The sequence below is a fragment of the Rissa tridactyla genome, chromosome 1 (assembly GCF_028500815.1).
Source record: "Rissa tridactyla isolate bRisTri1 chromosome 1, bRisTri1.patW.cur.20221130, whole genome shotgun sequence".
In the NCBI taxonomy this organism is placed as follows: Eukaryota; Metazoa; Chordata; class Aves; order Charadriiformes; family Laridae; genus Rissa; species Rissa tridactyla.
This window is the reverse complement of record NC_071466.1, coordinates 10562335-10572866: the sequence shown is the minus strand read 5'-3', so window position 1 is coordinate 10572866 and position 10532 is coordinate 10562335. Positions and strand designations below refer to the sequence as shown.

Here is a 10532-nt window from a genome sequence, read left to right as displayed (position 1 = left end):
GACTCACTCCATGCACCACCGCATAGCCATTACACCTCTCTCCTTCTATCCCTCTTGAAGGACCGTCTACGAACAAATGAAGACCCCCAGATAGGGGTTCTTCCCTTAAGTCAGATCGTGTCCTAGTCTGGTACTCAATTACATCTATGCATTCGTGTGTAAGTTCTTCATCCTTTGCCTCTATTTTTTTCACAAAAAGCTCACTGGGTTAAGGCAAGGGCGGGTAGTTAAAATCAAATCATCCTTTTCAATTAAAATTCCTTCATACTTCAGTATTCTTGAATTGGTTAGCCGTTTTCCCGTGGTTTGGGCTAAAATGATTTTTACTTGGTGAGGGGTGCTAACTTCTATCATTCCCCTGGCCACCCTCAGGAGACCAGATCTGAGAGTTTAGATGAACAGGCCACTGGCTGCCGCTTATCCCCCCCCACTCTTGAGTTCCTAACGCAGCCCCTTTGTCTACAGTTACAAATAGTTGAAAAGATTTCTTCAAAGAAGATAAGGCTAAAACTGGAGCTCTGATTAGGCTCTGTTTTCAATCTTACACTAAATCCTCCTCTTCTTCTGTCCAAACCAATACATTCGGATCTTCAGCTAACAGTTTGGAATATAGTCCTTTAGTCTTTTGAGCATACTCCTCTATCCACAGTCTACAGTACCCAGTCAGCCCCCAAAATTTTCTCAGTTCCCTCTTGGTCTTTGGCAGAGGTAAGTCTACTATTCCTTTGATCCTCTCAGGATTTATAGGATTTATTTTTTCGACTCCCTTCACTGACTACATGTCCCAAGTACTTCACTTCTGTTTCCACCTATTGCAATTTTTTTTATTTTTTTTTTTTGAGACCCTCAAACCTTACTGTCCCAAAAAGCTCAGTAACTCATTCGTGGCTTCTTTTACCCTGCCTTCTTCCTCCCCAGATACCAATAATCATCCACATACTGAAGCAGGGCTACTCCCGATGGAGGGCTGGATTGTTCAAGCACTTGTTCTAACACTTGCCAAGCAAATTAGGGGATTCTGTAAATCCCACAATGATAACACCCTACCGGTGAACCTCGAGCTGCTGGTAGGAGCGGTCGGGGCAGTCCTCGTCCCCTGTTATTCACCCCTCTCCCTCGCCCCCAAGTAACAGCCTAAGGGGTCCCACTTTGGGGATTCAATTTCTTTGTCGATTGAAACATCACCGACGGTCTGGGCTGCGAACATATAAAATGGATTTGGGCGTTCCTGAATCTATTCATCTTGACCCAGCAAAAAGCATATTCACCTTCTTCAACTTCCTTATTAGTCCTTATTATTCACATACATGTTTAAAGTCTGACAGACCCAGTCTTCATCAGATCCAAATTTGGACCAAAATACACTAGGAGGTCTTATGGGTTCTTTGGTCCAAACAAATTCAAATGCAAATGCAAACGTGTCCCACCTGGGACACCTCTGGGATCCTCTAAGACAGACACAGGACCCCTAGGACACCCCTGAGACCCTTCCCAGGATGTCCACGGCCCCCCCGTCCGCCCCCGGCTCCTCCGGGATGCGGTCCGAACAAAACAAATCATTTTCTTTTTATCTTTATCCCTTGTACAAGAAGAATCATTCCGAAACCTCAGCATTCTCCCCTAAAGGACTGTCTGGGGCAATGTTCCCGGGGTCTTTCTTAGTATCCCCTTCTTCATCCCTAGGCCTAGAATCCTTATTTCCCATTCTGAACAGAGACTTTTCTTACACCCCTTCCTTTCGCTTCGTCCTTCTCCGGCTGCGCCCCTCGCGGGACTACAGAACCGCGGACCCCGACTCCACACTCGCTTCGTACTGCAGTACGTCTCAGTCACTCACACACAAGTCTCTTAGAATGTCCCGACCACCAAGGCAATACTTTAACGGTCCGATTTTTCTTACCTTGGTCCGTGCACGGAGTTGCCTGGTCGTACTCTCTGTGCCGACTGCACCTATCCCTTTTCCCCCTGTGGTTCACAGAGTCTGCTGTACAACTGGGTCTCGAGATCTTAGTCGATTCCTCCCGGAATCCCTGCAACGATCCACGAGACCGTTGAAAACAACGGGACGCGTCTTCCCGTCCTTCGGCAACACGGACTCCCAAGAAGATGACTTCTGCTCCCGGACGAGCCCCCAAATTGTGAGAAATAAGTTCCGGTCCGAATGAAATAGGCTCAGGCAGAATCCTCTGGGAGGCACATTTTTATTCACGCTCTTGCAAGAGCGGGTGACCTAGCAAGTAGGCACACTTTCCGTTCTTGAAACACCACACCTTTTTATTTCCTAATCCCGGCCCAATTTTTCCCTCCCCTCTTTCCCGTTGGTTGGGTACTCCAGGGTTCACGGTCTGTGCGAGGCGCCTAAAATTCTTCCCGCATGTCCTGCCGCTGTTTGCTTCTCTTCATGCTACACCTAAAGAGATTATCTGACTAGTTTATTTCCTTCCTTTTTGGTAACAAAAAAATTGCTCCATGTCATTAGCCCTGGTTAAATGTATGACTACCCTTCCAGACGCTAATCCAGTAGGAATCACTTTGTCCTTTTGTCTGTGTGATAAGAGATGTTCTACAAGCCTTTGCTGGAGCCTCTTTGTCTCAGTCATTCCCTTATCGTGTCACCTCTGATGGAAACGGCTTTTCTCCTCTGCAAAAGCAACACCTGCCTTTCTTACACCCCTGAGCGGAGTTGGCGCAGGGCTGGGGTCTCGGTGGGACCCCCGTCCCCGCTGCCCTGCACTTTCCATGCTGCCTGGCCCCTTTGCCTTCCTCCTCGGCCGCTGGGGCTGCCCTGGCCGGGCTCCCTCCTCGCCTCGGGGCTCCCCGCGGGGACAGCGGCTCCTTCCCCTCGCCATGTCCCCCCAGCCGGGTCCCTGCACTCAGCCGGGGGCGGTGTTGCTGCCCCCCCGCACTCCCCTCGCTACGGCCATCCCTGCTGCCAGCGTCTGTGCGCCATCCCAGCCAGCCCGAGGGCACTCCGTGTCCCCCGCACCCTGTTCCGGCTGCCCCAGCGCCTCCGGCTCTCATCCCCAGGTTCCCCCATCACCCACGGGTGTCCCCCCGGGTTTGGCCACCGTCCCCCTCCCCACCAGCTGATCAGTCCCCTCCACCGGTGACAAGATGGCATGAGCCCCGAGGCCTCCGACAGCCAGTCTGTGGGGTGTGGGGCAGGGATGGGGACGAGGGGCCCAGCCCCCCCCGGCACAGGCTGTCGGGCAGGGTGAGCGCGGACCAGCCGCCATCGCTGTCGCAGGAGAAGAGCCAGAGGTCACTCAGCCAGAGCTGATGGAGTCGTTATTTTATTGAGGACGGATCAGTAAATGCAGGGGGGTGAGATATTCCGTAAGCCCGGATGGATCGGCAGGAAATGCTCCGCTATTTACCGCACGCGGGGTTTGGGTGGGATACAAAGGTCATGACGTTGGTTTCCCATATGTATCTTAAATGTCACAGGTATGCAAAGGTACGGTGTCTCTCAGCCTCGAGGGGTCCCCTTGAGAGGGGTCCCTGCTCCAGGGGACAGTCCCCACCTGGGCAGGGGGAGCTCCACAGACCCCGATGGCTGCGGGTGTTTAGAGCATCGAGGGGTTGAGTCGTAGTCGGGTTTTCTGCTGCGTTCAGGCTGTTTCAGCCACTTACCAGCCCGATCTCCAGCCGAAACAGGGCTGGTTTTTGGTTTTGGTGCTGAGCTCTCGCTGACGGCCTCACGCAAGAGCATTAACTTGGGTTTGGCTGAGCATCTGCCTGCACCCAAGTGCGGTTCGCTCACACAGCAGGGCTGCACCCCTCACCGTCCCCTACCCGCGCAACAACCTGCACCCGCCCCTGAACGTGGCGGCTTCCCCTTGTGCGGCTCCAACGGCAGCTTCCCCTTCAAATTCCCCCACTCCAACCCGGCGAGAGCCCTGCAGCTGCTGCGGGACCCTGCCAGCCACCCGCGGCACCCAAGTGCTGCCCCACACCCGCCATGGGTGCTATGATGGACCCCAGCACTGACCTGCCCTGCCCTGGGTGGGCAGCAGCCCCAGAGCTCCACGAGCCCCGCACTCTGTCACCAAAGGCGTCGAGGGCCAGACCCCTCCGTCCCTCCTGGGCACCATCCTGGCCCCAGCCAGCACCCGGAGGGGACGGGGTGGGGGCTGCCCTACTCTCCTGGGACCCTCAGCAGGGCTGCCGGACACTGGAGTGGCATCTCGGGGGGCTGCAGCAGACCCGGCCCCTGGCCAGGCAGGGTGGCAGGCACCGGTGGGGACACAGGAGGAGCGGAAGGTGTCTCTTTATATATATATAAAAATATATATATATGGTCCAGAGGAGGCCCCGGAGATGCTGGGAGGGCTGGAGGCCCTCTGCTGTGAGGACAGGCTGAGAGAGTTGGGGGCGTTCAGGCTGGAGAAAGAAAGGTCCGTGGAGACCTTGGAGCCCCTTCCAGTCCCTCAAGGGGCTCCAGGAAAGCTGGGGAGGGACTCTGGATGAGGGAGGGGAGCCATGGGACGAGGGGGAAGGGGTTTCCAATGCAAGAGGGAAGATTGGGCTGAGATCTGAGGCAGAAATTCTTGGCTGTGAGGGCGGTGAGCCCCTGGCCCAGGTTGCCCAGAGAAGCTGTGGCTGCCCCATCCCTGGAGGGGATCAAGGCCAGGTTGGACGGGGCTTGGAGCAAGCTGGGCTGGTGGGAGGTGTCCCTGCCCAGGGCAGGGGGGTGGAATGAGATGATCTTTAAGGTCCCTTCCCACCCAAACCATTCTGTGATTCTATGATTCTACATCTATATTTCTCTACGTCACCACCCAGACAACTGCTCGGGGGGCCGTGACCCCTCAACCCTGCAGCTGGGGCAGCCCCGGCCGAGTCAGGTTCCCGCTCTCAGGCTCCTCTTCCCTGGCGCTGGTGGATCTTCCACCCTGCAGGTCCATGAAGGGCCAAGGGGGGCTCAGGACGAGCCACCCTCATGGGGCACCCGTGGCCACCACTGTCCCTGGGGGCAGTGAGTCCACGGGGCCATCAGGCAGCATTGCCCAGGACCAGCACACTCATGAGGAAGACCATGAGGAAGAAGACCCACATGAAGAAGCGGTCCATCACCTTGGCCACCTTCTTCCACTCGCCGGTCCGGCGCTGGGAGGCTTGGTGATGCCGGAAGCAGCTGGCGACGTAGCCCACGTTCCTCAGCAGGCCATCATGGTGGCACAGGCAGCGGTCCCGGGGACAGCCCCCTGCCTCGGCACCCACCTCCCCCTCCATGGGGCTCTCCCCCGGCCCCCCAGTGTCCTCCCTGCCCGCCCGCCTGCCCAGCACCCGCTGGGGGCTCTTGCAGCTCTCGCCCACCTCGTAGACACAGCAGAGCCAGGCCATGTGGTGGAGGATGAGCCACCTGGCCCAGGGGGGCACGGGCCGGGCCCCCGGGCCGCAGTGGTGGACGTTCATGATGAAGATGGTCAGCGCGGTGGAGGCCGTGATCATGGTCATGGTGGCGATGTAGTACTTCCCTGCGTGGGTAATGGGTGGTGATGCCGCAGCGGGGTGGGGAGAGACCTGTGCCCACCTCCCCCCATCGAAACCCCCCCTGGCATGGGGGGGTGCCCACCACCCCGGTGCAGACGCCCTGGTCCCATGGGAGGGTCCTGGGTGCCATCAAGGCTCACCAATGAGCGGGACGCTCTCCGAGGGCTGCATGCTCTCCGCCACCAGCAGCTGGAAGACGGTGAGGGCCAGCAGCACTGTCACCCCCAGTGAGACCTTCTCCCCGGAGTCGGCCGGCAGGTAGAAGCCAAGGGGTGCCAGGAAGGAGACCATGATGCAGGGCAGGAGCAGGCTGAAGATGTGAACATAGTGACCAAGGATGAGGAAAAGGCTGAGGTACTTAATGCAGTCTTTGCCTCAGTCTTCAGCAGTAGGACCAGTTGTTCCCTGAGTACCCAGACCCCTGAGCTAGAAGACAGGGATGGGGAGCAGAATGAAGCCCCTGTAATCCAAAGGGAAACGGTGAGGGACCTGCTTCAGCACCTGGAGCTGCACAAATCTATGGGGCCGGATGGGATCCACCCAAGGGTATTGAAAGAGCTGGCGGAAGTGCTTGCCAGGCCACTTTGCATCATTTATGAGCAGTCCTGGACAACCGGGGAGGTCCCAGCTGACTGGAGGTTAGCAAATGTGACACCCATCCACAAGAAGGGTCGGAAGGAGGATCCGGGGAACTACAGGCCAGTCAGTCTGACCTCGGTGCCTGGGAAGGTCATGGAACAGATCCTCCTCAGTGCCATTACACGGCACATGCAGGAGAACAGGGTGATCAGGCCCAGTCAGCATGGGTTTGTGAAGGGCAGGTCATGCCTATCAAACCTAATATCCTTCTACGATAAGGTGACCCACTTAGTGGATGAGGGAAAAGCTGTGGATGTTATCTACTTGGATTTTTGCAAAGCTTTTGACACCGTTTCCCACAGCATTCTCCTGGAGAAACTGGCTGCTCATGGCCTGGACAGGTGTACTCTTCGCTGGGTAAAAAACTGGCTGGATGGCCGTGCCCAGAGAGTGGTGGTAAATGGAGCTAAATCCAGTTGGTGTCCGGTCACAAGTGGTGTCCCCCAGGGCTCGGTGCTGGGGCCGGTTCTCTTTAATATCTTTATCAATGATCTGGATGAGGGGATCGAATGCACCCTCCGTAAGTTTGCAGATGACACTAAGCTGGGCGGGCGTGTTGATCTGCTTGAGGGGAGGTTGGCTCTGCAGAGGGATGTGGACAGGCTGGACCGATGGGCTGAGACCAATGGTATGAGGTTCAACAAGGCCAAGTGCCGGGTCCTGCACTTGGGTCACAACAACCCCATGCAGCGCTACAGGATTGGGGCGGAGTGGCTCGAAAGCAGCCCGTCAAAAAAGGACCTGGGGGTGTTGGTTGACAGCCGGTTGAATAGGAGCCAGCAGTGTGCCCAGGTGGCCAAGAAGGCCAACAGCATCCTAGCCTGTATCAGGAATAGCGTGGTGAGCCGGACTAGGGAATTGATCACCCCCCTGTACTCGGCACTGGTGAGGCCCCACCTCGAGTACTGCGTTCAGTTTTGGGCCCCTCGCTACAAGAGGGACATTGAGGTGTTGGAGCGTGTCCAGAGAAGGGCTACAAAGCTGGTGAGGGGTCTGGAGGACAAACCTTATGAAGAACGACTGAGGGAGCTGGGGTTGTTTAGCCTGGAGAAGAGGAGGCTGAGGGGAGACCTTCTCGCTCTCTGCAACTCCCTGAAAGGAGGTTGGAGAGAGATGGGGGCTGACCTCTTCTCCCTGGTGACAAGTGATAGGGTGAGAGGAAACGGGTTCAAGTTATGTCAGGGGAGGTTTAGATTGGATATTAGGAAACATTTTTTCACTGAAAGGGTTATTAAACATTGGAATAGGCTGCCCAGGGAGGTGGTGGATTCACCATCCCAGGAGGTGTTTAAAAAAAAGGGTAGATGGGGCACTTAGGGACATGTTTAGAAGTGGCTTTTGTCAGGGTAGGTTAAAGGTTGGACTTGATGATCTTAAAGGTCCCTTCCAACCTCAGCGATTCTATGATTCTATGTAGAAGGAGGCGCGGCGGCGGAGGAGCAGCGTGTAGGTGACATCAGGGTAGGGCTCAGAGCAGCAGCCATAGGTGATGACGTTCCTCGTGGCCGGTGTTATAGATTGTGGCCCAATAATTGACAGGAACCAGTCCAATTAATCAAATTAGTTTATTAAGCAAGCGGCAGCAAGCAAAACAGCGCTGGGCGGCCGGGGAGTCTTTGCTCCGCCAACGGCGCACAGCCACTTCCCGAAAGTAGTTGATTATATACTCTTCTGGTTCCCGTATATGTGTCAATCCTGGTATATTCTGTGTCTGAGCGACGTGTTGCTAGGGGGTCGGTCTTGTCCCGCCTCCTGATGGTGGTGGGGCTGAAGGCTCCTCATCTTTATCAGTGTCCTTGGGGAGACTCTTTTCAGCTTATCTCACAACTTAGCTCTTCCCTTTGAAGTGTTAAAACACACCAGATGCCTGTGATTTAGGCCTTGAGGTGTCAAAGTGCCCCAGACAGCACACCGGATGCCTGTGATTTAGGCCTTGAGGTGTCAAAGTGCACCAGATAGCACGCTGGATGCCTGGGATTTAAGTATGTGAAGAGTCGAAACAGTGTAAGTTTTCACCAGCCTTTAAGAAAGCCTGATTTGATTAACAAACATGATTCTGTTTATTACAATCCCCCCCCCCCCCCTTTTTTTTTTTTTTTATTTACCATTTTGTTCATCAAATCTTTGGAGTTCAGCGTGACTTAAAGCTAATGTTTCTTCTATTGCTGGTTCCTGATCTAATGACTCGTATTTAGCCCTGAGAAGCATTAAATGGGCAGCTTCCAGTCTGCCCTTTACAATTTCAATTACTCTGTTCAATATACAAGGGCCAAATGTTAATCCCAAAATTAATAGTAGCATAGGTCCCGCAATGGTAGACAATAGCGTAGTCATCCATGGGGAATAATTGAACCAGGATTCATACCAACTTTGCTGTGCTTCTCTTTCTTTCTTTCTTTTTTCTAATCCTTCTCGTAGTTTTGTCATGGTGTCTCTAACTACTCCAGTGTGATCTGCATATACGCAGCATTCCTCATCCAGAGCAACACACAACCCCCCTTGCTGTGCAAACAATAAGACACCTACAAGATTTAGTAAAATTAAAATTAGAGTGTGGCGAGAAGGGTGGAAACCCGGCCGGCTAATAAGTTTAGTTTGAACACTCACTCCAATTACCCAGTCCTTTTCAGTGCTATCACTCCTCCCGGGGCATTTCGTGCGATTCCCTTGGTTAACACTGAGGCAGTCCTCCCAGTGTCTTTGTACAGTCCCACTCTTTGGGTTCTGTTCTCCACAGCTTTGTACTCCTCTGCCTCGCTCGTCAACTCGGTTGCTTTGAGCCACGAGGGGTATCATCTTCTCGGCAGCAGGGGTAGTCTTCAGGGACTGCATCGATTCCAAAATCCTTCCAACACTCATAACATGGGAATTCGTCTGATTCCTTTCCACAAGTTATACAGTCCTCCCGAGTTCTTTTAGTCTGGATCACCATTAATGCCGCTCTTTTTGCTTCTTGATCAGCAAGATTGTTTCCTCTGACTAATGGGCTTAATCCTTTTTGGTGTCCTTTTAAATGTACTACGGCTATTCCCGCTGGTCCTCGTAATGCTTGTAAGACCTGGATTATTAATTCCTGGTGTATTAATCCTTTTCCTTGAGAATTTATTAAACCCCTTTCTTCCCAAATTTTTCCAAAAGTATGCACTACGCCAAAGGCATATTTTGAATCCGTATATATGGTTCCAATTTTACCTTTTAAAAGTTGCAAGGCTCTTAATACAGCATATAGTTCACAAGCCTGTGCAGACCAACTAGGACTCAGAGGTCCTGATTCTATTACACTAAATGTTTTCCCATCAATGATTGCAAATGCTGATTTTCTCTTTCCTTCAACTACCCGGGATGATCCATCTACAAATAGCTTTTCTCCTTCTCCAAGTTCTTCCTCATCTAAATCTGGTCTGATTTTTGTTTGCTCCTCAATGTTGTAAAGACAATCATGATTTATTTTGTCACTCGGCTCCCCATACAAAAACTGTGCTGGATTCTGCACGCTTGTTACCTCGAGTTCCAGTTTGGGAGAGGAAATTAGGATGCCTTTATATTTTAGGAGCCGGGGCATCTGTTATCCATTTGTCAGCTTTTTGTTGCAAAATTCCCCTGATGTTGTGAGGTGATAATACCCTCAATTCTCCTCCAAAGGTAATTTTATGGGCTTCCTCTACCAAAAGGGCTGCGGCTACTACCACTTGAAGGCAGGTAGGCCAACCCCTACTTACAGGGTCCAGGAGTTTAGATAAGTATCCCACAGGTTTCTTTCTTCCTGCCCATTCTTGTGCTAATACCCCAAATGCGGTCCCTTCATCAACATTGATAAATAGATAAAATGGTTTCTTTACATCTGGCAGGCTCAAAACTGGGGCATTTACTAAATCAGTTTTTAGTGTTTCTAATTGTTTATCATCATCCTCCGACCATTTCAATAATCCATCCTTAGTTAATTTGGTATAGAGGAACTTCACCTTTTTGCTATAGTTCTCAATCCATTGCCTGCAATAGCCAAAGAGACCTAATAATTGCCTAACCTGTCTTTTAGTTCTAGGAGCCGGTAATGACAATATGCCATTCACCCTTTCGGGGTCTAATTTCTTAGTTCCCTTGCTTAGTCTGTGTCCCAGATATTTTACTTCTTTCTCAACAAATTGTAGTTTTGATTTTGATACCTTCAATCCTTGTAAACTCAAAAAATTTAGTAACTTAATACTTTCCTGCCTCACTTTTTCTTCGCTATCACCAGCTAGGAGCAAATCATCCACAGATTGGACCAGTGTGACTCCTTCACTTAACTCATACCCCTTCAGGATTTGTTCTAAGGCTTGTCCGAACAAGTTCGGAGATTCGGTAAACCCTTGGGGCAATACCGTCCGCCGTAATTGTTTCCGATGGTTATCTGGGTC

General features: G+C 52.4%; 1 protein-coding gene across 1 annotated transcript in view; it reads right to left on the bottom strand.

Moving 5' to 3' along the window:
• Positions 1–4995: 4995 nt before the first annotated feature.
• Positions 4996–10532, bottom strand: part of LOC128901599 (neuronal acetylcholine receptor subunit alpha-10-like) — a 49397-nt gene continuing 43860 nt past the window's right edge. Inside the window, exons 4-6 of the mRNA XM_054183673.1 lie at positions 7549–7644; positions 5637–5814; positions 4996–5480 (exon numbers count right to left, since the gene is read on the bottom strand). Of these exons, the coding sequence (XP_054039648.1) occupies positions 4996–5480; positions 5637–5814; positions 7549–7644 (759 nt within the window). The remainder of the gene's footprint in view (positions 5481–5636; positions 5815–7548; positions 7645–10532) is intronic.